This window comes from Aquarana catesbeiana, linkage group LG02 (assembly GCF_042186555.1).
Source record: "Aquarana catesbeiana isolate 2022-GZ linkage group LG02, ASM4218655v1, whole genome shotgun sequence".
Classification (NCBI taxonomy): domain Eukaryota; kingdom Metazoa; phylum Chordata; class Amphibia; order Anura; family Ranidae; genus Aquarana; species Aquarana catesbeiana.
In genome coordinates, this window is record NC_133325.1 from 543,407,211 (window position 1) to 543,432,799 (window position 25,589).

Here is a 25,589-nt window from a genome sequence, read left to right on the forward strand (position 1 = left end):
TCAAAACCCCCCAAATGACCCCATTTTGGAAAGTGGACACTCCAAGCTATTTGCTGAGAGGCATGTTGAGTCCATGGAATATTTTATATTTTGCCACAAGTTGCGGGAAAATGACAAACTTTTTTTTTTTTTGCTCAAACATGCCATGAACATATGTGGAATTGCACCCCAAAATACATTCTGTTGCTTCTCCTGAGTAGGGGGGATACCACATGTGTGAGACTTTTTGGGAGTCTAGCCGCATACGGGACCCCAAAAACCAAGCACCGCCCTCAGGGTTTCTAAGGGAGTAAATTTTTGATTTCACTCCTCACTGCCTATCACAGTTTCGGAGGCCATGGAATGCCCAGATTGCACAACCCCCCCCCCCCAATGACCCCATTTTGGAAAGTAGACACCCCAAACTATTTGCTGAAAGGTATGGTGAGTATTTTGCAGACCTCGCTTTTTGTCACAAAGTTTTAAAAATTAAAAAAAAAATTAAAAAAAATAAATTTTTCTTTTCTTTCTTCATTTTCAAAAACAAATGAGCTGCAAAATACTCACCATACCTCTCAGCAAATAGCTTGGGGTGTCTACTTTTCAAAATGGGGTCATTTGGGGGGGGGGGGTTGTGCCATCTTGGCATTTTATGGCCTGTGATAGGTAGTGAGGAGTGAAATCAAAAATTTACGCCCTTAGAAATCCTGAAGGCGGTAATTGGTTTTTGGGGCCCCGTACGCAGCTAGGCTCCCAAAAAGTCCCACACATGTGGTATCCCCATACTCAGGAGAAGCAGCAGAATGTATTTTGGGGTGCAATTCAACATATGTCCATGGCATGTTTGAGCAATATATCATTTAGTGACAACTTTGTGCAAAAAAAAAGTGTAATTTTCCCGCAATTTGTGGCAAAATATAAAATATTCCATGGATTCAACATGCCTCTCAGCAAATAGCTTGGGGTGTCTACTTTCCAAAATGGGGTAATTTGGGTGGGGGGTGAACTGTCCTGGCATTTTATGGTCTTCAAAACTGTGGTAGGTAGTGAGGAGTGAAATCAAAAATTTACGCCCTTAGAAATCCTGAAGGCGGTGATTGGATTTTGGGGCCCCGTACGCAGCTAGGCTCCCAAAACATGTGGTATCCGCATACTCAGGAGAAGCAGCAGAATGTATTTTGGGGTGCAATGCCACATATGTCCATGGCATGTTTGAGCAATATATCATTTAGTGACAACTTTGTGCAAAAAAAAAAAAAAAAAAAAAAAAAAGTTTGTCATTTTCCCGCAATTTGTGGCAAAATATAAAATATTCCATGGATTCAATATGCCTCTCAGCAAATAGCTTGGGGTGTCTACTTTCCAAAATGGGGTAATTTGGGGGGGGGGGGGGGGTTGAACTGTCCTGGCATTTTATGGCCTTCAAAACTGTGGTAGGTAGTGAGGAGTGAAATAAAAAATTTACGCCCTTAGAAATCCTGATGGCGGTGCTTGGTTTTCGGGGCCCCGTACGCGGCTAGGCTCCAAAAAAGTCCCCAATGTGGTATCCCAATACTCAGGAGAAGCAGCTAAATGTATTTTGGGGTGCAATTCCACATATGCCCATGGCCTGTGTGAGCAATATATTATTTAGTGACAACTTTGTGTAAATGTGTTTTTTTTTTTTTTTTTTTTGTCATTATTCCCCTAGGAATCTCTCTGAGAATTAGAAATTCTTGTTCAGGCTTAGACTAGACTCACAGCTGCAAAATGGAAGTAAGAACTTTCCCCTATTGCAATTAACATATATTTCTAAATTAGAAATGTTCTTATAACAAAGACCCTAACAGCAAGAACTAACAATACCTTTGAACAATATAAGAAGCCATAAGAGCCATGTCCTCTTATAGATCTCAACACCGAGAATACTCCCTAATTTCCTAAAAGAAAAAAAAAGGTGCTTATTAATTGCTGGTATTGGTTTACCCTGGGGTAGTCTCCATCCCTCTTTTTTTTTTGTTATTCTGAGGTTTATAACAGGGTTAAAATTTTACTAGAGAAATGTTTTTGTTTTTACTAAATTGTTTCTAGTAATACATACGCATTTGCAAATCATTGCATTGTTAAGTAGATTTTGTCCCAAATTTTTGGGAATTTGGGTTGTACTATTACAAAATGATGAAACATTGTAAAATACTTTAGCTAAATGTAGTCCCCCACCCACACATGTAAAAAACACATAGTTAAATAAAAAAATAAAAAAAGGATCAAACTCACCTTACAACTCTGAGGGTACCTTAGTACTGAGGTTATACTGTATGTTAAAGTGATTGTAAAGTCTCTTTTTTTTTTCCACAAAAATAACAAACATGGTATACTTACATGCTCTGCACAGTGGTTGTGCACAGAGCAGCCTGGATTCTCCTCTTCTCAGGTCTCTTTTCTGTGCTCCTGGCCCATCCCTTCTGTCAAGTACCCCCACAACAAGCAGCTTACTATGGGGGCACCCGAGCCGAGTCACTATTCAGACACCGGGCCGCGGCCCGGCCCCACCCCCTCTCTCTCCTGATTGGCTGACTGAAAGCAGCGGGAGCCAATGGCGCCGTTGCTGTGTCTCAGCCAATCAGGAGGGAGAGTCTCGGATGGCCGAGACACTCGTGAACATCGCTGGACAGAGGGGGCCCAGGTAAGTATTAGGCCTCATGCAGACTGGACATTTTTACAGCTGTAGTTTTTGGCTTCAGATGTTTTTTTCTGCAGCCAATAAACCCCCCCCCCAGCATGTTATCCTATGTATCCATGCACACATAGGCTGTTATCAGCAGTTTTTTGGTGGTGGGGCGCTTTCTGGCTGGAAAAAAAACCCAGAACTAGTGGGTTTTCAGAGGAGTTTTTTCAGCTGCAAAACAGCTCTAACTTTTTTCCTACAAATAGAGCTTTCTTTTGGTGGTATTTGATCGCCTCTGCTTTTTTTATTTTTTGCGCTATAAACAAAAGAAGAGCAACAATTTTGAAAAAAACACAATATCTTTTACTTTTTGCTATAATAAATATCCCACATTTTTTTAATCAAAAAAACTTTTTTTTTTTTTCCTCAGTTAGGCCGATATGTATTCTTCTAAATATATTTGGTAAAAAAAAAAAAAAAAAAAAAAAAAACCACAATAAGCGTATATTGTTTGCGCAAAAGTTATAGCGTCTACAAGATGGGGATAGATTTATGGCATTTTTATTACTATTTTTTTTTTACTAGTAATGGTGGTGATCTGCGATTTTTATCGTAACTGCGACATTATGGCAGACACATTGGACACTTTTGACACATTTTTTGGACGATTGACAATTATACAGCGATCCGTGCTATAAAAATGCACTGATTACTGTATAAATGTCACTGGCAGGGAAGGGGTTAACACTAGGGGGCGATCAAGGGGTTAACTGTGTTCCCTGACTGTAGGGGGAGGGGGGCTGACTAGAGGGGATGACAGATTGTGGTTCCTAGCTAACTCACAATCTGCATCTCCTCTCAGAACAGAAACGAGATTTGTGTGTTTACATACACGTCCCTGTTCTGCCTCTCGTGCCCGCGATCGCCCGTAGCCGGCGGTCATCGCGACCGCTGGTCACGAGCAGCGGCACCCCCAGTGCAGTGGGAACGCGCCTGCTATCCTGCTTAAAGGAGCCGACGTACAGCTATAACGGCTCACGGGATCGTGCCAACCTGCCGCAGTATAATGATGGCAGCTGGTCGGCAAGTGGTTAAAATGCCAAAAAAAACGCTGAAGAATGCAGCTATTCTGCCTTTATCAGCGTTTTTGAGCCATAAGCTTTTATGAGAGTATAGTTTTGCTAAAACACACACTGAAAAACTCACTCTACAGGTAAAGATTTCTACAGCTAACTTTACTGGCTTTTTTATAACGTCAAGTGTGCATGAGGCCTTAGGAGGGCTGCTGCACACAGAAGGCTTCTTTTATCTTAATGCATTAAGATAAAAAAAAACTTCTGACTTTACAACCCTTTTAATATATCACCAGAGTATTATACACATTGTGTAAATATGGTTGGGTAAAGGTGGTCATGGAATAATAGATAATTTCTTCCTAATCAGGATTATTCAGCAAGTATGTGTTTTAGAAGGGGTCGTAGAGTGTATCTTTCACACTGGGGCGTCGGCGGCATTGGCGGTAAAGCGCCGCTTTTTTTAGTGGTGCTTTCCCGTCGTTTTTGTGGAGGTTTTCGCTAGCGGCCAAAAAAGGGTTAAAACAACCTGCAAAGCGCCACTGCAACGTCGCTTTACCGGCGGTTGAGCGGTGCTGCCCATTCATTTCCAAGTTTTGAAAAATACATTTTCCTTTTCTTTCTTCATTTTCAAAAACAAATGAGCTGCAAAAATACTCACCATATCTCTTAGCAAATACCTTGGGGTGTCTATTTTCCAAAATGGGGTAATTTGGGGGGGGGGGGGTTGTGCTATCTTGGCATTTCAGGGGCTCCGAAACTGTCATAGGTAGTAAGAAGTGAAATCACCATTTCAAACCCTTAGAAATCCTGAAGGCGGTGATTGGTTTTCGGGGTCCCAAAAAGTCCCACACATGTGGGTATCCCCATACTCAGGAGAAGCAGCAGAATGTATTTTGGGGTGTAATTTCACATATGCCCATGGCATGTTTGAGCAATATATCATTTAGTGACAACTTTGTGAAAAAAATTAAATTAAAAAATGTATTGTCATTTTCCTGAAAATTGTGAGACAAGCATTTAGATACAAATGTGAGGGAGATATTTCATAGTTCCCAAAACAAAAACGAAAAAACAAAAACAACCAGACGGAATGCTGCCTTCACTCTTTTTAGCGATAGAAAAAAATACAATGGAAAAAACACGAGAGCAGCTCAAAACCTTGCATGGGCCAGCCACACAAAGTTCAAAAACAGGCATGAGAATCTTAACCACACAAATGTGTACTACACATCCATCAATCCACTCATCATTACAGATTCCTGAAGCCATAGCTGAACTACTTTTAAGGTAATTTTATTCTGGGGTCTCGTACCTCCAGACATCAAAAGGAATACACCTTACTGTACCCTCTGACCATATATGCCAATCTTTAAGGGGTCTCATGTCCGGAGCCCCAAACCCAGACCTCATGAACTATGCAGCTGTCTGACTGGTGTGGAGCCTCATTTTTTTCCTCCAACGCATGGACGGCCAACATTACCCATGACGATTCGAATCGCTTATGACGGTCCCTGCATCCAGGGCACCCTCGCACTAACTTTCGGAGCAGTACTGCCTAGTGAATATTTTTACAGTACTGGCACCTGGCGTATTTTGATTATTATACACGGCCTCCTGGTATGCTAGAATCTACATTTACATGCTCTCCAACCGATTATTGGCAGCCCTATAAATGTGTTGTCAGACAAACTACAAAGCACCATGAAATTCTCCACTATTCAAAACAATATTATGGCTTCTATCTGTACCTAGATGTTACAACAATAACGTGGATGCCTCTCGTTTACTCTCTACCCAAAACTGTATTACAGTATAAAACTTCACAAAACAACTGGAATTCAATTTAAAAAATCAAAATGGTTTCCACCATCCTTCCAAACACAAGTCCCTTTGTGTCAACACGCTTGTTTCAAAAGACCCCAAGCTCCTCCCACCAACTTCCTGTTGTCTGCTCAGCTCTAAAAACCCATCTAACTGGTTTATTTACATATCAATGGACAGGGGGAGGGGGAGGGAAAGCCTGGGAAAAAAATGGCTAACATCATATAGGAGACTTCAACAATTTTAAAAATCTTTTGTCCAGGAAAGGGTGGAATAAACCCCCCATATTGCAAATGGGAGGGAATCCCCCTAAACTCACATATCTCCCCTGGGCAGTCAGACCACAAGTTTTGAGACAGAAATACCACACAGCAACAACGCAACTAAAGCCAAAAACTGAAACACCTGCAAAAAGATGACTCAAGGAGGTCAACCAAAGCCTTTCTTTTCTACTGAAGGCTATACAATACAAAACTCAGCTAAAGCGATAAAACCCAAAACAATGGGGGGGGGGGGCATGAATTGCCCTCTGAGAAACACAAAGAAAACGCCCAAACAATTAAAACAAACAAAAAAATAACACACACCGCTAAAAGTACAAAAACTCAGTTAAAGTTAGTCTTACTATCTATTGAAATTCAGTGCAAAGTAGAGATTTCACTTAAAAACAAATTTCAATACAAAAAAAAGCAATAGTTTTACTGAAGAGTATGTAAAAAGTACAAAAATAGCTAAACCTGAAAAGATTGAATTCACTTAAAAGGAAATGGTGCCTACACCATTTGCAATGACAAAACAGTGTCTTCGAAATCCAACAGTGGAAAAAGAATTTAAACCAGTGAGGTTAACATTAAACAAAACAGTTTCTCGGTTCCCGATGTCTCACCCCTGAAATTGGAGCAATTTCCACTCTGGGATGATTTACAGGCTAAACAGTATAAAATCCTTCAAATGCGGTTTCTCCCGTATAACAAGATCAAAACTGCGCTTCTATAAACCAAAATCACCTTTTTAAAACAGAACAGACCATACTACTTAACTCACACTAAACTTAGAAACCTGGCCCAAAAGCAGAGGAATACCACCAGAACCAAAACACAGCAGTTACGAAATGGCAGTTGCAACAAACGTAAACCAAGCCATGGCCACATGGTGACTACAAGAAACTGTCCGACGACAATCGGACCGCATGGTGACTACAAGAAAATGGCCGCCGAAAATCGGACCACATGATAGATAGCAAAATGGCCGACGACAATCGGACCACATGGTGAAACAAACATTTGAAATGCAGTTGCTGATCCCGCCAAAACCAGAACAAACCAAGATTTCTTCACTAGGAAACCAAAAATTTTCTCGACAAAAACGGACTACACAATTGAGAATGTACACTTAACCGTAGACACACACTTTAGGCTACATCAACCAGGGCCCATAGGAGCACATGCTATCCAATGAAACCACATATCCCTATCTGCCAACGTTACATAAAACACAAAATATCACGGATTCAAACTTACACTCTTGTTCCCAAATAAAGATCATGTCAGCTTCCACAGGAACAATACGTTGTGAAATACAAACAACGAACAATAGGACACGCTATTTCCCAGAAACCTGAGACCACCCACAGGGCGTAGCCCATTCAAGAAACAGCTCCCATTCTAAGTGCTTCCAGCAATGCATGGCCACCCTTCCCCCCTCAGACACATGGCTACTTGAATATGCAGCAGCCGTTTTCAAACCAAAGCTTTCAAAACCATTTCAATACAAACCATCTGTGTCTTGAGTCAGTTAAACAATCTACACAACTCATGCAATCTACTTGTCCCATACATAGGTAATAATACATTTCTATTTCTCATATAATCACAGACTTATTACACAACTTACAGTTACTTACACAAACATTTTAGGTTTTATTAAATGGGTTCTATAGAGGAGGCAAGTATCCAAAACAATTACTGACAAATCATACACATAACACACATACAATTAAAATCCCGCCATTATACCAAAAGATGAAAAATTTGTTCTTTTGCAAAGCAGAACCTACCTAACACATCAGACAGCCTACTGATCCGATTGTGTAGGAGGTTCTGTTCACCCCTAAACTGGCCCGCCATCTTAACTGTTGTGGAAAAAACACTATACTCTTGCGCTATTAAGCACCCTTTCAGCCTTGCGGTATAATACATCTTTAAACAACCCGTGTCTCCCGCATTTCCCCCCCATAAACAGACATAGTCACCATCTTACCTCCATCGCTCCTCCAACTGCCCTAAACCTCGGAGCAATCTTTATTCATATAGCCTGATGGTTTCACAATCGACCAATCAAGCACAGGCATTCCTTCAAACAGGAGGGGTTATACAACAACCAATGAACAATGACTAGGGGAGTCTTATGGGCGTGTCTGGGTGGGGGCAGTGTGTACGATTTCCTGCCCTGTCTCTGGGCTTGAAATCATGAATGCTGTCCCCGACCAAAACAATTCAAAGACTCATGTTATTACTGTTGGCGTAAATCCTTATTCTGTGTTGAGAACAAAGCATACCCGGATTATACTACTGTATCTTTGGTTGGGAGATTATCTGCAGAGGCACGCCATGGCCCCCCCAAATGTGTTGATCAGGCACACAAGGGTGACATGAGCGTACATCCGCTAAACCGATAATGTCTTTGCAGAGCGAACACATCCCCCCAAATGATCGTTCTGTGCATCGCACAGGGGCCCTTCTCTGGCGGACATATCCCCACTCTGCAAACACCCCCCAAGGAGCTTTTCACTACCAAATGGATCTCAACCAGCGTCAGTCTGTCCCAGTCAGCTCTTTAGAGCGGATGGCGGGAGAACGAACACTGGGAGACACTATGACAATACATATTAAATACATCTTCATAAAATTTCCACAACAAAGCCCTTTCTGACACTTCCCCCAAACATTTTTTTTTTTTAAAAGCAAAGGCCCTACAGATTAAAATGGTGGGTGTTGCAATTTTTTTTTCACACAGTATTTGCGCAGCGATTTTTCAAACGCAATTCTTTTGGTAAAAAAAATACTTTTTTGAATTTTAATGCATTAAAACACACTATATTGCCCAAATGTTTGGTAAAGTATAAAAGATGATCTTATGGCGAGTACATAAATACCAAACACGACATGCTTTAAAATACAACTGTGCAGCCGTGACAAACTACATACATTTTTGAAAGCCTTTACAGGTTAGCACTTTAGATTTACAGAGGAGGTCTACTGCTAAAATTACTGCCCTCGATCGAACGTTTGCGGTTAAACCTCACATGCATGGTGCAATTGTTGTTTACATTTGACGCACGCAGGCACGGGGGGGGGGGGGTTATTTTTACATTGTTCCTTTCACTTTTTTTTAATCATTTTTATTGTTATCACAGGGAATGTAAATATCCCCTATGATAGCAATGGGTAGTGACAGGTACTCTTTTTAAAAAAAATTGGTGTCTATTAGCCTCTAGATCTCTCCTCTGCCCTCAAAGCATCTGACCACACCAAAATCGGTGTGATAAGATGCTTTTCCAATGGCGCTGTTTATATCCGGTGAAACCAAAGTCATGAAGTGCTCGTTGCTTCTGGTTTCTTAGGCCATAGAGATGATTGGAGCTGTTCTGGTCTTCGATCAACTCTATGGTCAGCTGGCAGAACCACCGTCTGCATTCTCAGGTTCTTGGTGGGACAGGAGAGCCCGAGAAAACCATGGAAGAAGGTGGGAGGGACGTTCCCTCCCACTGCTTGTAAAAGCAGTCTAGCAGCTATTTAGCCGCTAGGATTGCTTTTACAGGAAAGCTGACCGCTGGCTGAAAAGAACAATGCAAAGATGATACCAAAACCTGCAGGCATTATTCTGGTATAACCACTCAAACTCTAGCAACATACTAGTACATTGCTGGTCCTTGTTGGGCATATATTGTAATGTTCTTTTTTTCATGCAGCCTGTGGGCTGAACTAAAAAAAGAGATTGATCGGTGAGTATGACCAACATTAGAAGACCGCCCTGCATCCACCCACTTCTAATGATGGGAATACATGCACCGTTTTTTTGTTTTTTTTTTGTTTTTTTAACTGTGGTGGTGAAATCAGCTCCTACAGTGCTGGAGTCACTGATTTACATATCGTGATAACAAACGCTGTTGCTGTCAAGATAAATAAATCAGTGCTGCAACTGAATGGCGTACCTGAAAAGGAAATAATGGTTAACAATAAAACAGTAAAGTATAAAATAATTACATACCTGAAAAGCAAACATGATAAAACATAGTAATAATAAAACATTGCAGTTTAAAATACAGTAAAACAGAGCAGAACAATAGAGAGAGAATAAAACTACAACTATTTTTTTTTTACACTTTTATTTGTAACGGTTCCAGGTTTGGGTCTCTAACAATGCGATGGCATATTTGGAGACCCTGAGAAAGCGTGCCCTAGACTGTGCAGTGCTGTACCCTATGCGAATACTCCACTAGTGTGTGGTAGCGTTCAAAACATTCACCGATGCAAAGACCAGGTTGGCCAGGACAGGAGGGACAATAGCGGGTGTCACGTCCATATCTGCACTTGCTACAGACACAACATCTTCTTTGGGGTGATCGATTGGTAGGGTTACCAGGGAGGGCATACGGAAAATGCCTCTCATGCAGCCAGCTCACTGCATTTGGATTGGGAAATTGGGCCACAACACCGTCTGTGGAAACAGAAGGGCTGTGATGATCACTTCCTGGAATTTAAGGAAGGATCCAGTTCGTCCTGACGCTTTGTATAGCACATAAGCGTTCTGAAGAGCCAATTGGAATAAGTATAGACACACTTTTTTGTACCAGCGTCTGGCCTTACGGGCAATTAATTACGGCGGCATCAACTGGTCGTTGAGGTCCACCCCTCCCATATTAACAGCTTCCGGACCAGCCGCCACATTCTCACTGCGGCAGGTTGGCTCCCCTGCGCGAAACCACGTTACAGTATGTGATCTTGCGGGGTCCGGATAGCAGGCGCGCGCCCGCTGCACAGCGGGGGTGCCGATGCTCGTGGCCGACAGTCACGATGACCTTTGGCCACGAGCGATCGTGACCAGGAGACACAGAACAGGGACGAGTGTGTGTAAACACACACTTCCCTGTTCTGTTCTGACTGGAGTGACAGATCGTGTGTTCCTATTAGCTAGGAACCACGATCTGTCACTTCCTGTAGTTAGTCTCTCCCCCTTCAGTTAAAATCACCTCCCAGGGAACATACTTAACCCCTTCACCGCCCCCTAGTGTTAACCCCATTCACTGCCAGTGACATTTTTACAGTAATGAATGCATTTTTAATCGCACTGTTTGCTGTATTAATGCCAATGGTTCCAAAAATGTGTCAAAATTGTCCGATGTGTCCGCCATAATGTCGCAGTCACGATAAAAATCGCAGATCGCCGCCATTACTAGTAAAAAAATAAATAATAAAAATGCTATAAATCTATCCCCTATTTGTAGACGCTATAACTTTTGCGCAAGCCAAATCAAGATACACTTATTGCGATTTTTTTTTACCAAAAATATATAGGAAAAAAATTGTTTTTTTATGTATTTTTGGGGGATATTTATTATAGCAAAAAGTAAAAAAAAAATGCGTTTTTTTCAAAATTGACGCTCTTTTTTTGTTTACAGCGCAAAAAATAAAAACCGCAGAGGCGATCAAATACCACCAAAAGAAAGCTCTATTTGTGAGAAAAAAAGGACCTTAATTTTGTTTGTGTACAACGTCGCACGACCGCGAAATTGTCAGTTAAAGCGACGCAGTGCCGAATCGCAAAAAGTGCTCTGATCAGGAAGGCGGTAAATACACTTGTATAATAATTGTCCACATACAAGTGGTACCGCTTTCCGAATAAGGGTGACACCAAGTCCCATACAATCTTATCAGCGCTCCCTATGTAGTTTGGGCAGTTTTCCGGCTCCACATAACTATCTCTTCCCTCGTAAACTATAACACTATATGTATAGCCTGTTGCTATGTCACAGAGCTTATACATCTTGACCCCATAACTGGCACGCTTGCTGGGAAGATGCTGTTTGAATGACAAGTGGCCAGAAAACTTAATCAGGAACTCATCAACACAGACAACTTGATTGGGAGTAAACAAGGCTGCAAACTGTTGGTTGAAGTGGTTTATGAGTGGCTGAATTTTGTAGAGCCAATCGCATTCAGGGTCCCCCCGAGGGCGACAGAGTTTACTGTCATTAAAATGCATGAATCGCAAGATCTGCTTGTATCGCGTCCTGGTCATGGAGGCAGAGAACACGGGGATATGGTGAATTGGGTCAGTGGACCAATATGACCGCAACTCACTTTTTTTTTAGTTATGCCCATGAGGAAGGATAGGCCCAGGAAGGTCTTAAACTCCGAGACCGTAATAGGTCTCCATACTCTGGCAAGCGTCAACTGGGGATTAGCGGCAAATGAATTGACCAGCATACAAATTGCTTTGGTCCACAATAGATCTATAGAGATCTTCCATGAAAAACAGTGAATAAAAATCAAGTGATGTAAAATCAACTGTTTCCACCTGAATTCCAGGTTGGCCAGTGAATGGGGGAAGTACAGGTGCTGCAGAAGTGGTGGGCTCCCAAATCAGATTGGCAAATGCAGCAGGAAGGGCACTATGGGCTCGACGGGCCTGTCTTCTTGGTGGCAGCGGGACACTACTTGTGCTAGCCACCGCACCAGCTTGAACTGCACTTATGGGACTTGCCACATCACCAAGTGTTACTGCAGTGCTGGATGTACGACCAGGATGTAATAGGCCGCTGGAGCTTGCCAGTTCACCAGAAGGATGGGCGGCACTAGTACTGGCTCTCTGCTCCATACGAGAGCCCTGCGGTCCTTTCACCTCAACAGCAGCAGAAAAATTTAAAACGATAATTCTCCCGCTCTACAAGACTCTGGTCCAGTCCTCAGGAAGGATGTACTGGAAATGGAGTGAGTACAAAGAAGGGCAACTAAGCTAATAAAGGGTCTGGAGGATATTAGTTATGAGGAAAGGTTGCGAGCACTGAACTTATTCTCTCTGGAGAAGAGACGCTTAAGAGGGGATATGATTTCAAATTACAAATACCATACTGGTGACCCAACAAAAGGGATAAAACTTTTTTACAGAAGGGAGTTTAACAAGACACGTGGCCACTCATTAAAATTAGAAGAAAAGAGGTTTAACCTTAAAATACATAGAGGGTTCTTTACTGTAATGCCTTGTACACACGATCGGATTTTCCGACAGGAAATGTTGGATGTGAGCTTGTTGGTAGAAAGTCCGACTGTGTGTATGCTCCATTGGACATTTGTTGTCGAAATTTTTGCTAACAGATGTTGGCTAGCATGCCCTCAAATTTTCCGCCAACAAATGTGTGTTGTCGGACTTTCCGATCGTGTGTATAGAAGTCCGTCGAACAAAAGTCCAACGTACAAACACGCATGATTGGAATCAAGGATGAGCCGGAAGCGCTCGGTCTTGTAAAACTAGCGTTCGTAATCGAGATATCACATGACTTATTTTTATCGGCTCGCCGTACATCTTGTTCGTCATTACAGTCGTAATTGTTGGCCAACATTTGTGTGACCGTGTGTATGCAAGACAAGTTGGAGCCAACAACCCTCGAACAAAATTCCACGGTTTTGTTTTCAGAGAGTCCGATTGTGTGTACGAGGCATAAGAGCGGCAAGGATGTGGAATTCCCTTCCACAGACGGTGGTCTCAGCAGGGAGCATCAATAGTTTTAAAAAACTGTTAGATAAGCACCTGAACGACCGCAACATACAGGGAAAATACTGACATATAACACCACACATAGGTTGGAGTTGATGGACTTGTGTCTCTTTTCAACCTCACCTACTATGTAACTATGCAACTATGTAACTATGTAAGGGGGTCAGGTACGTTTGACCTTAGCAGGGACCACTACTTCTTCTTTAGAGCTATATGTCAGGGTTCCGCTGCTGTCTACAGGATCGTATTCTGAGCCTGAATCTGACAGATGGGTGACTTCCTCTTCACTCTCATCTGTCATGCTCAGTAATGTGTAGGCCTCTTCACTAGTGTACCTTCGATTGGACATTGTGGCCTCTAAATTTACTGGTACAACTAGTGAAACTCACAGGCAAAAAGAGCACTTGATTGTCAGCGACAGCTTCAAATGCTATCAAAAACCTGTTAGCGTTCGCATGGATCAGGCCTGACTCTGGGAACGCTGCAGTTATGTGTTTTGTAAGTGACAGTAATGGGGTGGGCTGGGCTGGTCAGAGGGGCTAAATGCAGGTGCTAACAGGTATCTGGGCTGATCCCGCTAACGGCGCATTTTGGGAACCCTAAACTATTGGGGACGCTAGTATAGATCTGATCAGGTCAAAGATATTGATCCGTTCAGACAATATACTACTAAGGGAGGTATATAGTGCATGCGTGGAAGTTAGCACTACTGGCACTAATCTGACACTGCCTGGGGTGACGTGGACCCTAACTGAAACTAAAACCTAATTGATGTCACCCGCTGGGCGATCAGGGGGTTAAACCTTTATTGGGTAATATAGGGCGGGTACCCTGACGCTATAAATAACCAGAGTCACCCCTAACACTAATATGGCGATCAGAAAATAGATCTACTAGTGACACTGGTGACAGGGGGTGAAAGGGTTACCTGGGGGTAATCAAGGGGTTAAACCTTTATTATCGGGGTTTAGGGGGGTACCCTAGACCCACCTGGGCCTAACACTAACTGCCCTAATGCTGATTAGTGTAAAAAAATTACACCAGTACAGTAATCAGTGAAAAATCTGCACTTGGTGACACTGTGACAGGGAGTGAAGGGGTTAACTGGGGGGGGGGGCGATCGTGGGGTGACAAGTGTGCCTACGTGTACTAGTGTTAGTGTAGTGTTGGTGCAACTTACAGTTAGATGTCCCCTCTCCTCTCTCTGGAACGGAAAAGAGTTCCACGAGAGGAGATTACATCATTTCCCCTGCCTGTGTTTACATTTACAGGCAGGGGAAGCATTTCATTCGCCAGAACTGATCAGCAGGTCCAGGCCAGAAATCATTGGCCTGGACCTGAAGATTGATTGGTTCTGGAACGAATCTGATGGTCACAAAAGGCGGGGGGGGGGGACCAGAGCGCCCCTTACAGGTACGGGATTTTGCGCAGCGGTGCCATTGTGCCGCAGTAAAAAAAGAAGTGAGCCGGTCGGGAACTGGTTAATTTAAAAAAACAGAACTTCTGTTTGGGGAAAAAGAATACTCTTATTCAGTTAATTGTGACCTGATATTTTTCTCTAGTAAAAACTTTGACCTGTGAACATCGCTGACTCTTAGGCTGGGTTCACACCTATGCAAATTGGATACGGCTTTCTCCGCATCCAATTTGCATAGCAAGAGATTGTAACCGGCTCTGTATGGAGCCGGTTCACACATCTCCGCAGTGGCTCCAGTGCGAAGAGCACAGGAACCTTGTGTGTCTTTTGGGGTTTACTTCCTCTTTAAAATGTGATTGCCGAGTAAAACACTGAATACTACATACTTCAAAATTCGGTTTGGCTATGAATATTTTGATTAGCCCTGAACTTGGAGTTAAAGAGAAATAACGCCTACCAAACATGTTAGGTGTAATTTTAAGTAATATTATCAGCTACTTCAATGTTTTACCAAGAGGTGAAGAGTTTTCCCACTGTGTTTACCTTGTGGGCTAGTGTGAACCAGCCCTATAGGTTAGCATCACTTTACCTTTTAAACTAGTACAATTGATTGAAAAGCAGAGCCCCCAACAAATGGGCTGGACAGGTGTATAGGTCCCATATTAAGAGGCCTGGTTAGCATGCTGGACCGCCCTTATTCCAATACTAGCCAACAGGCACTTCACCCTGGGTATGGGGAGGCCCATAAAATGTAACATGCGTCACAGGAACAAGTGAGGGGAAATCTCCCCAGTGGGGACAAAGACGGGTTTAGTTAGGTGCCTTACTTCACATAGACATATGTGGTAGAGTTATCTCATGGTAAGGAGAATGTGGCACAGGGCAAATAAAACAAAGGGGGCAGCTTTGTTTATTGAAAATAAAGGCATTTTTTTTTAATCGCATAAATATTTTCATTTTTATAGTTTACTTTGCATCAGATGGGTAAAATAAACATTTAGCTAAGGCACCCCAAAGCACCCCACTAGCGGCCGAAAAGCGCCGCTAATGTATGTGGTTTCCCCTTACGGGCAGGACTTTAAAGGCATGGACTAGTGAGACAAACAATATTATAAAAAATATAAATTTTATTAAGTAGACCCAGCACACGGGGGCCGTTTTGGACAACCGCTTGGTTTCTGTCCACTCGGCTTTTTTATGTGGCCTCCTAGGTTCCTTTGTTGGGCCTCCATCTTCCCTCCTAATGCACCATCTGAGGTGATGGCTGTGCTCTCCCTTGACCCCCTTTGTTCCATCTCTGTTGGTCAGTCCATCGTCACTGCAGTTGCTAGCATTGAGCATGCGCTGCAGTGCTGTTAGGGGATGTAATTCGCCTCCATCAGATCTAGACCCGTTGGTTCTTGGGCGGCCGTGCCGGTGGGAGCGTGACACATGACGTCACTCCTCCAGCATCGCCATCTTGGAAGTGGGCAGGGGGTGGCGCCAGGCGCCGCGCACTCAGGGGACCGCACTCGCAGCATGTATGACAGGTGTGGGTGATTCTATCACCCACAACTGTCTTTGAGGCAGGACTTTTTGGGCATTCGGCTGCTACTTAATAACAGGCTGGAGCAATGAATCATTAGTGCTGTGGGCTTGGACCAAGCTATACACCAGTGCTATTGAGCATTCCAGGTAAACTTAACTTTTGACAACTTTTGCTCTATTTATGGAAGTGGATGACGATGGGATCTGTCTATTTGATATCCCCTCTTTTCCTGCCTAGCTCGTTTGATATTGGCTGTTCATTCCACTCTCTGTCATTTGCAGATCGTGTTCCCCCTCAGGATAAGCCTCTATGGGCTGTTTTTGACGTTTCCAATCAGCCTTTGCATTTCCACCTTGGAGGCACCCATCTCTTGCTATCATTTACTATTTGGGGTTCAAAACCCGAACGTTTCCCATTGGGAGTTCACTGATTTCAACCTGCCTTTGTCTATACATCCACTAGCAGCCGAATAGCGCCGCTAAAATGACGGTAAAGCGCCGCTAAAACTAGCAGCGTTTTACCGTCAACGCATGCCCGCTGCAGTGTGAAAGCAACCTAAAGTGATGCAGAAAATTTTTTACATTTAAACATTTATTAAACAAAACAAACCTCCAATCAGTTCACTTGTATGTAGAATTTAGATAAAAAAAAACTATATCTTAAAAATAAATACACAAAAACAGGTAATCAAAACTTTTGGACGAAAAAAAATGGGCTAACTTTACTGCTTAGTTTTTTTTGTAAATTTATTAGTGTATTTTTTTTTTTTTTTTAAATTGCGTTTGAAAGACCGCTGCGCAAATACCGTGTAACATAAAATATTGCAACAACCACTATTTTATTCCCTAGGGTCTCTGCTAAAAAAAAATATATAATGTTTGGGGGTTCTAAGTGATTTTCCAGCAGAAAATACAGGATTTTTACTTGTAAGCAAGGAGTGTCAGAAAAGATTTAGTCTTTAAATGGTTAAACTGAGAGCTTCTACACACAGAGTTCAGCTCATTCAGAAGTGTAAACATTGTATCAATTCAAGTTCTTTTTATCAGATTTGGCAGGCTGCCCAGAGAGGGGGAGAAGTCGCTTCAGAGAAGAATACAGGCAACTTGTATTGACTTCAGAAGTCATTTGCAAGTCCGCTGAGTTATATCGGCCTTTTTTATCAGCACAATCGGCCGATGCCGATTAAGAAAAAAACGTCAAATATCGGCCGATATATCGGTCGACCTCTAGTTTTCACCCTCAGCTATTTATATGCTTTTTCTTAACCCTCAGCCTACCTCTACATATGAAGAAATTGGCCCATAGTAGATTCAGTTAGAATGATTTAACGATTTTAATATACATGTTGATTACTATGGTCAGCTTTTTTACCCTATTCACTCTATTCTCCAGCCTCCTGCTGTTGCGGTCCCGGGCTACATTTAGTGGATCGCTGCGTCTGCACTCCCCCCGGCAACCAGGAAGCTCCCTTTTTTTTTCCAAACTGTTCTTGTTTCTGTTCTTGGCCATTCTCTCCTGATCCATCGTTCTCGGCTGCTACTTCTGGGCATGTGAGTATGGAACAACACATACATGTCTTGGCTCTTTGCCTCGACCTATTTGTTGCTATTGGATGGATGGAGGGACACTGTTGAGGGTGATCTGTTATTGAAAATATGTTTTTTCTATTTTAGATTACCACATTTAAAATGAAATGCATATCTGAATATCCCTGAGGAAGGAGGTGTGTCTCCGTAACGCGTAGGAAACATTTATGGATTTACATGTTTATACCTTATATGAAGAGTCTTCCATGATTTGTCTGGAACACTCTGCATCTGAGAGCTGTTTTGTACAGGTTTTTCTATATGTACAAATTTTACATGTTTTTTTGTATAGTACTTAATAAAATTTATATTTTTTATAATATTGTTTGTCTCACTAGTCCATGCCTTTAAAGTCCCGCTTGTAAGGGGAAACAACATACATATTTCAGTTTGGGATGGTGGCTGGCCTTCACAGCAGATATTTGTGATTAATCTCCATTCCGTTTGAAAAGCGCAGCTAAAACGACACCTCCACGCCTCAGTGTGAAAGTGCCCTAAGTGCCGTGATAGCAAGCATGTTATTCTACCGCCACAACTATAGGGAAATTATCCTGTATGGCTGACGGGTTGAGCTTTTATCTTGAGGTTTGGGGAGGAGGGGTATAATTTTTTAATTTTTGTAACCCTTCCCTCCAAACCAAAAACGTCAATGGCTAAAGAAATACCCACCTATTAATGATCCTGTAAAAACAAAGGATTACTGCTACAGTGTTCAGCCAATGCATCTGCATATAACTGCTTTTACTAGGGATGTACCTATATAATCGGACAGTGAAAATTATCGGCCGAAAATAGGGTTATAGAGAAAAAAAAAGTGCAGATAAAAGGCATGCTGTGTCCCATTGACTTCAATGCAAAATTGTGTCCCATTGCCTTCAATGCAAAAATGCCCCCTATTGACTTCAATGCAAAATCGCATCCCATTGACATCAAAGCAAAAACGTCAAGCACATTAATTAAATTTCAAACATTTTTTTAAAGAACTGTCCGTTTCGGTTTTCAGCCAAGTGCATCTTGAATTTTCGTTTTCAGATTCGGCACCAGAATTTTCATTTCGATGCACTACTAGCTTATAACTACTTTTTTTTAAATACTAATGGTTTTGCTGTGTTCTAGTACAAGCTTAAAGTTACTTACCTCCCCATAGCCACACACAATGACCTGCTTCCCTCCAAACATAACATCTGTGCTTCTTTTAAGACTAGAAAAAAAAAAAGTGAAAGGTGTTTTTTTACACTCTGTATTCATAGCCATAATGCATTTTTTACCAGCACTTGAATTATTTTTGGTGAGAAAGTCTCTCCACATAATTTAACCACTTGCCCACTGAGCACTTCAACCCCCTTCCTAACTAGACCAATTTTCAGCTTTCTGTGCTCTCACATTTTGAATGACAATTACTTAGTCATGCAACATTGAGCCCATATGAAATTTTTGTCCTTTTTTCACACAAATAGAGCTTGCTTTTGGTGGTATTTGATCACCATTGGGCTATTTATTTTTTGCGCTATAAATGAAAAAAGATAATTTGTAAAAAAAAACAAGTTAACAAGTTATTTCTCACACACAGCATATGCATACCACAAATTACACCCTAAAATTGATTCTGCTACTCCTCTTGAGTATGGCAATACCACGTGTGAGACTTTTACACAGCTTGGCCACATACAGAGGCCCAACATGCAGGGAGCACCATCAGGCGTTCTAAGGACATAAATTACACTGTTTGCAGAGGGGAGGGTATAGCCAGGCAAGATCAGCCAGGTATTTCAGGTGATACAGGGGTCCAAATAACACAGAAGAAGCACTGTGCTGTATAACATGCTTTAAGGGAACAGGATCTTTATTTTTTGGGTTAACAAGCGCTTTGGAAACGGCCAAAAAATGACCCAATTTTGTAAAGCAAACACCCCAACATATAATCTATGGGGCATAATGAATCTTTTGAACAGTTCATTTTTTTCCACAACTTGTTGAAAAATGTGGAAAGAAAATAAAAACGCTTTTTTTTTTTTTTTTTTTTTTTACACAAAGTTGTCCATTTATAAGATATTTCCAACACATAGCATGTACATACCAAAAACGACACCCCAAGACTTTTACACAGCCTGACCACATACAGAGGCCCAACAGGAGCAAATGTAAGGGTGCAATAAGGACGGCTAAGATAGAACATGAAAGATACATACCAGAGGAGAGCAAAAAAAATCCCAAGAAATTCTTTAAGTATGTAAACAGTAAAAAAGGGAGGACAGACCATATTGGCCCCATAAAGAATGAGGAAGGACATCTGGTTACAAAGGATGGGGAGATGGCGAAGGTATTGAATTTATTCTTCTCCTGAGTCACGAGGGAATCGGGGGGCTTCAGTAACCAAAACTGCAGTGTTTATATCCTCATGACACATCACAGGAAGCACCTCGATGGTTTACAGAGGACAGAATTAAAATTAGACTTGAGAAACTTAACATTAATAAATCACCGGGACCAGATGGCTTGCACCCGAGGGAACTTCAAGTACGAGGGTACTGAGGGAACTCAGTCAAGACCGTTGTTCCTAATTTTTACAGACAGCCTACTGACTGGAATGGTACCAGCTGATTGGAGAAAAGCCAATGTAGCACCAATATTTAAAAAGGGCCCAAAATACATCCCTGGGAATTACAGACCAGTTAGCCTAACATCAATAGTATGTAAACTCTTGGAGGGGATGATAAGGGACTATATACAAGATTTTAGTAATAAGAATGATATCATTAGCAGTAATCAGCATGGATTCATGAAGAATTGTTCTTGCCAAACCAATCTACTAACCTTCTATGAGGAGGTGAGTTGCCAGCTAGATAAAGGAAGGCCCATAGACGTGGTGTATCTGGATTTTGCAAAAGCATTTGACACAGTTCCCCATAAACGTTTACTGTACAAAATAAGGTCCGTTGGCATGGACCATAGGGTGAGTACATGGATTGAAAACTGGCTACAATGGCGAGTTCAGAGGGTGGTGATAAATGGGGAGTACTCGGAATGGTCAGGGGTGGGTAGTGGGGTCCCCCAGGGTTCTGTGCTGGGACCAATCCTGTTTAATTTGTTCAAAAACGACCGGGAGGATGGGGTAAACAGTTCAATCTCTGTATTTGCAGACGATACTAAGCTAAGCAGGGCAATAACTTCTCAGCAGGATGTGGAAACCTTGCAAAAAGATCTGAACACATTAATGGGGTGGGCAACTACATGGCAAATGAGGTTCAATGTAAAAAAATGTAGAATGTTCAATGTAGAAAAAATGGGTGGCAAAAATATGAATGCAATCTATACACTGGGGGGAGAACCTCTGGGGGAATCTAGGATGGAAAATGCCAAGCTGCTGCTAACAAAGCAAACTGAATATTGGCATGCATTAAAAAGGGATTAACTCCAGAGATAAAAGGATAATTCTCCCGCTCTACAAGACTCTGGTCCGGCCGCACTTAGAGTATGCTGTCCAGTTCTGGGCACCAGTCCTCAGGAAGGAAGTACTGGAATTGGAGCGAGTACAAAGAAAAGCAGCAAAGCTAATAAAGGGTCTGGAGGATATTAGTTATGAGGAAAGGTTGCAAGCACTGAACTTATTCTCTCTGGAGGAGAGGCTTGAGAGGGGATATGATTTCAATATACAAATACCGTACTGGTGACCCCACAAAAGGAATAAAACTTTTTCGCAGAAGAGATTTTAACAAGACGTGTGGCCACTCATTAAAATTAGAAGAAAAGAGGTTTAACCTTAAACTATGTAGAGGGTCCTTTACTGTAATGCCCTGTACACATGGTTGGACATTGATCAGACATTCCGACAACAAAATCCATGGATTTTTTCCGACGGATGTTGGCTCAAACTTGTCTTGCATACACACGGTCACACAAAGTTGTCGGAAAATCCGATCGTTTTGAACGCGGTGACGTAAAACACGTACGTCGGGACTATTAACAGGGCAGTAGTCAATAGCTTTAGTCTTTTAATTTATTCTGAGCATGCGTGACACTTTGTGCGTCGGATTTGTGTACACACAATCGGAATTTCCGACAACGGATTTTGTTGTCGGAAAATTTTGTAGCAAGCTCTCAAACTTTGTGTGTCGGAAATTCCGATGGAAAATGTGTGATGGAGCCCACACACGGTCGGAATTTCCAACAACAAGGTCCTATCACACATTTTCCGTCTGAAAATCCGACCGTGTGTACAGGGCATAAGAGTGGCAAGGATGTGGTCTCAGCGGGGGACATCGATAGTTTCAAGAAACTATTAGATAAGCACCTGAATCACCACAACATACAGGGATATACAATGTAATACTGACATATAATCACACACATAGGTTGGACTTGATGGACTTGTGTCTTTTTTCAACCTCACCTACTATGTAACTATGTAACTATATGTAACATGCAGGGAGCACTAACAGGCGTTCTAAGGGCATACATTTCAAATCTAATTTGACTACCTATTACACTTTTGTGAGACATTGATGGGCACTGTAGGGACACTGATGGGCACTGTAGAGGCACTGATGGGCACTGTAGTGGCATGGATGAGAACTGATGTCGCATGGATAAGTATGGATGTGGCATGAATGTGGCACAGATGACTTACTGATGTGGCACAAATGTGGCATGAATGAGCCATAGATGAGCATGGTTGACCCATGGATGGGCACGGATGAGCCAAGGATGGGCATGGATGTCATTGGATGAGCATGGCTGGCATTGGATGAGCGCGGCTGGCATTGGATGGGTCACGCCCCCTTATGACGCCAGAGTCCCTGCAAATGCTGGGACCGTGACGTCACAAGGGGGCGGGGTCACCGCCTATATAAATGGCTCCGCAGCTCGCACACAGCATTCCAGCCTGGAGAGAGCGTCGTGTCAACATAGGAAGAAGAGAAGAAGAGAATAGAAGAAGCGACGAGACAGCGGTGACAAGACAGCAGCGACAAGACAGCGGCAGCAGACCGGGCCCCCGCTGGCAAAAGAGCTGGAAGAAGATAGCGGAGGGGCCCGAGAGAAGAGGCCGAACACCGGGAGAAGTCGGAAGGAGACCCCCCGAAGTCGGAAGAAGACCCCGGAGCTGCCTAATAAATTACTTTTAAAACCTGTGTACTGTTTTTTTTTTTATTGACACTTTTTTTTCCCTAGGTGAATGGGTAGGGATACCATGTACCCCATACTCATTCACATAGGGTGGGAGGCCGGGATCTGGGGGCCCCCTTATAAAGGTTGGCCGATAAGCCCCCCGCCCGCAGACCCCGACAACCAACGGCCAGGGTTGTCGGGAAGAGGCCCTTGTCCTCATCAACATGGGGACAAGGTGCTTTGGGGTGGCTCGTTCCCACCCCCTTTCCTGGCCGGTCGGGCTGCGTGCTTGGATAAGGGTCTGGTATGGATTTTGGGGGGATCCCCACGCTGATTTTCCGGCGTAGGGGGTTCCCCTTACAATCCATACCAGACCTAAGGGCCTGTTATGCCCCTGGGGGGGGGGGGACCCACGCCGTTTTTTTTATTTAAAATTTGGCGCGGCGTTCCCCCTCAGGATTCATACCAGACAGCTGTCAGCACTGCCTGTCGCTCGTCGAGAAAGGAAAAAAAAGTTTTCCTTTCCCGATGAGAGCCATCTCGGTGCTGGCTCCCACGACGGGGCTTGCAGGTGTCAAATCTCGCCGAGAAGTGCGGCGAGATTGACACAATATCGCGGTCATCTACTGTACAAGAAAGTGAAGGCTCTTGAACCACACGCACCTCCATCCCTAATCAGTATCAAAGAAAAAAGGGAATATTTTTGGGACTTTAAATGAGAAGCAACGGGGAATATTGCGCCTCCATCCCTGGTTGCTTTTGCAAAAAAGAGGTTGGGACTTTAGATGAGGTGCGTGGAGTAGAGCCAGACAAAACCATATACATATGTAAAAAATTGTATTCTTTATTAGACCAAAGATAGGGCATGGATCAACCCATATAAACGCATAATAGCACAGTGGCATATAAAATACAAAGTATCAACATACATATTAAGGATAGTCACCAACATGACACAGAAAGTAAGTATTATACATCACAGTCCCTCAAATAGAGTAGGCATAAAATTATGTTAGGGTGGTAGAGCAATAAAAACGATCTGGAATCATAAACATGAGATGGATGTATCAAAATAAGCTCGACGACGTTTCGTGGACTTCTATCTACTCATCAGGAGCAAGTGCATCCATGTATTAAAAGGGGATTAAAAAAAAAATCACCATTATAGTTTAATAGAGCTGATCCTAGGCCATGCGATACCACCTGCCGGAGGTCAGCCAGATAATTATGTCCAGCACCGGAGCTGAGGAAAGGACCCAAGCATGGACCAGGAGCACACACGCAGTCCCCCAAAAAAAGTGTGTATAGAAAAATCTTGATGTAACTGTGGATGGGAATTCTGTATTGTATACAATAAAGTAAATGCTTTGTTACCATATTGGTATAAATAAAAAAAAATGTCATATAGAGTAGACCCATCACCACAGTATGTGGAGCATATCAACAAAGTGAACAGAGTGAAAAAATAGGGTGTCCATATAGTAAGAATAGGGAAGAGGAGATGAAATTCCTGAAATCAGGAGAAATGAATGAAAACTGGAGTAAAGAAATATTAGTAATGCTTGTTATAGAGGAATTTAAGAATAAATCAAGAGCTTGCTATGTATTTACCCATGTAGGTCCTAATGGGATATGAACCAAAAATAGAGTGCAGTGTGGGACTGCCGAGAAAAGGTCACTGAGGGGGAACTGCAGGGTGAGCCCAACGGCCAGGGTCCCATCCAGCGTCACACTGGCATGACAAGTGAGAGACAGCACGGCAGCAGCCAGACCTACTCACCACGTGTCAGCCAAGCTGAAATAGCACACGCCTGCATGAAGGGATGCCCACTTAAAAAATTATAAGCAAATCTAAAAATAATAATGCGCCAACCCAAAAGCGTAGAAAAAAAAGCAGCCAACACAACAGTGCACAGGTTAATATAGGGTTCCCTGATAGGGCCTGGGGTGGGGCCATGCTTAGAGGAGAGGTTACAAAAGCAGTCAGGTGAGGGTCAGCTGGTCTCTAGAGATGAACACATGGAGACAGGTATGCTGATCGACAAGCTCTATTGCATAACCATGACAGAGTGAAATCAAAAATTTACACCCTTGGAAAGCCTGAAGGCGGTGCTTGGTTTTCGGGGTCCCGTACACAACTAGGCTCCCAAAAAATGGGATTTTTGTACTTACCGTAAAATCCCTTTCTGTGAAGTTCATTGACGGACATAGCACTTTAATCCTGACCTTAGGGTTATATCTCCACCTTTAGGAGAGGACTAGGCAGAACACACAAAAAAACAAGCACAGTACCGCCCCAGGGGGCGGTCCTACTGGCTATAATCCCTCACTCTGCTCCTAGCAGCTCAGTTCATCAAAAAGCAGTACAAACATAAATAGGAGGGGTGGGTGCTGTGTCCGTCAATGAACTTCAGAGAGGGGGATTTTACGGTAAGTACAAAAATCCCATTTTCTCTTTCGTTAATTGATGGACACAGCACTTTAACCTGGACCTTAGGGACGTCCCCAAGCAGTGCCAAAAATGAGGGGTGGGAACAGAGAAAATAAACTCCACCCACAACAAAAAGAACTCTCCATCAGAGGAGCTGCAACCTCAGACGGCCGCCTGCAAAACCTTGTGGCCGAAGCATGCATCCGAAGATGCTTCCACATC

At 42.8% G+C, this 25,589-nt stretch overlaps 1 protein-coding gene across 1 annotated transcript in view; it reads right to left on the minus strand.

Moving 5' to 3' along the window:
• Positions 1-25,589, minus strand: part of AHCYL1 (adenosylhomocysteinase like 1) — a 707,570-nt gene that overhangs the window by 306,097 nt on the left and 375,884 nt on the right. The window contains exon 9 of the mRNA XM_073615883.1: positions 18,968-19,031. Coding sequence (XP_073471984.1) covers positions 18,968-19,031 — 64 coding nt within the window. The remainder of the gene's footprint in view (positions 1-18,967; positions 19,032-25,589) is intronic.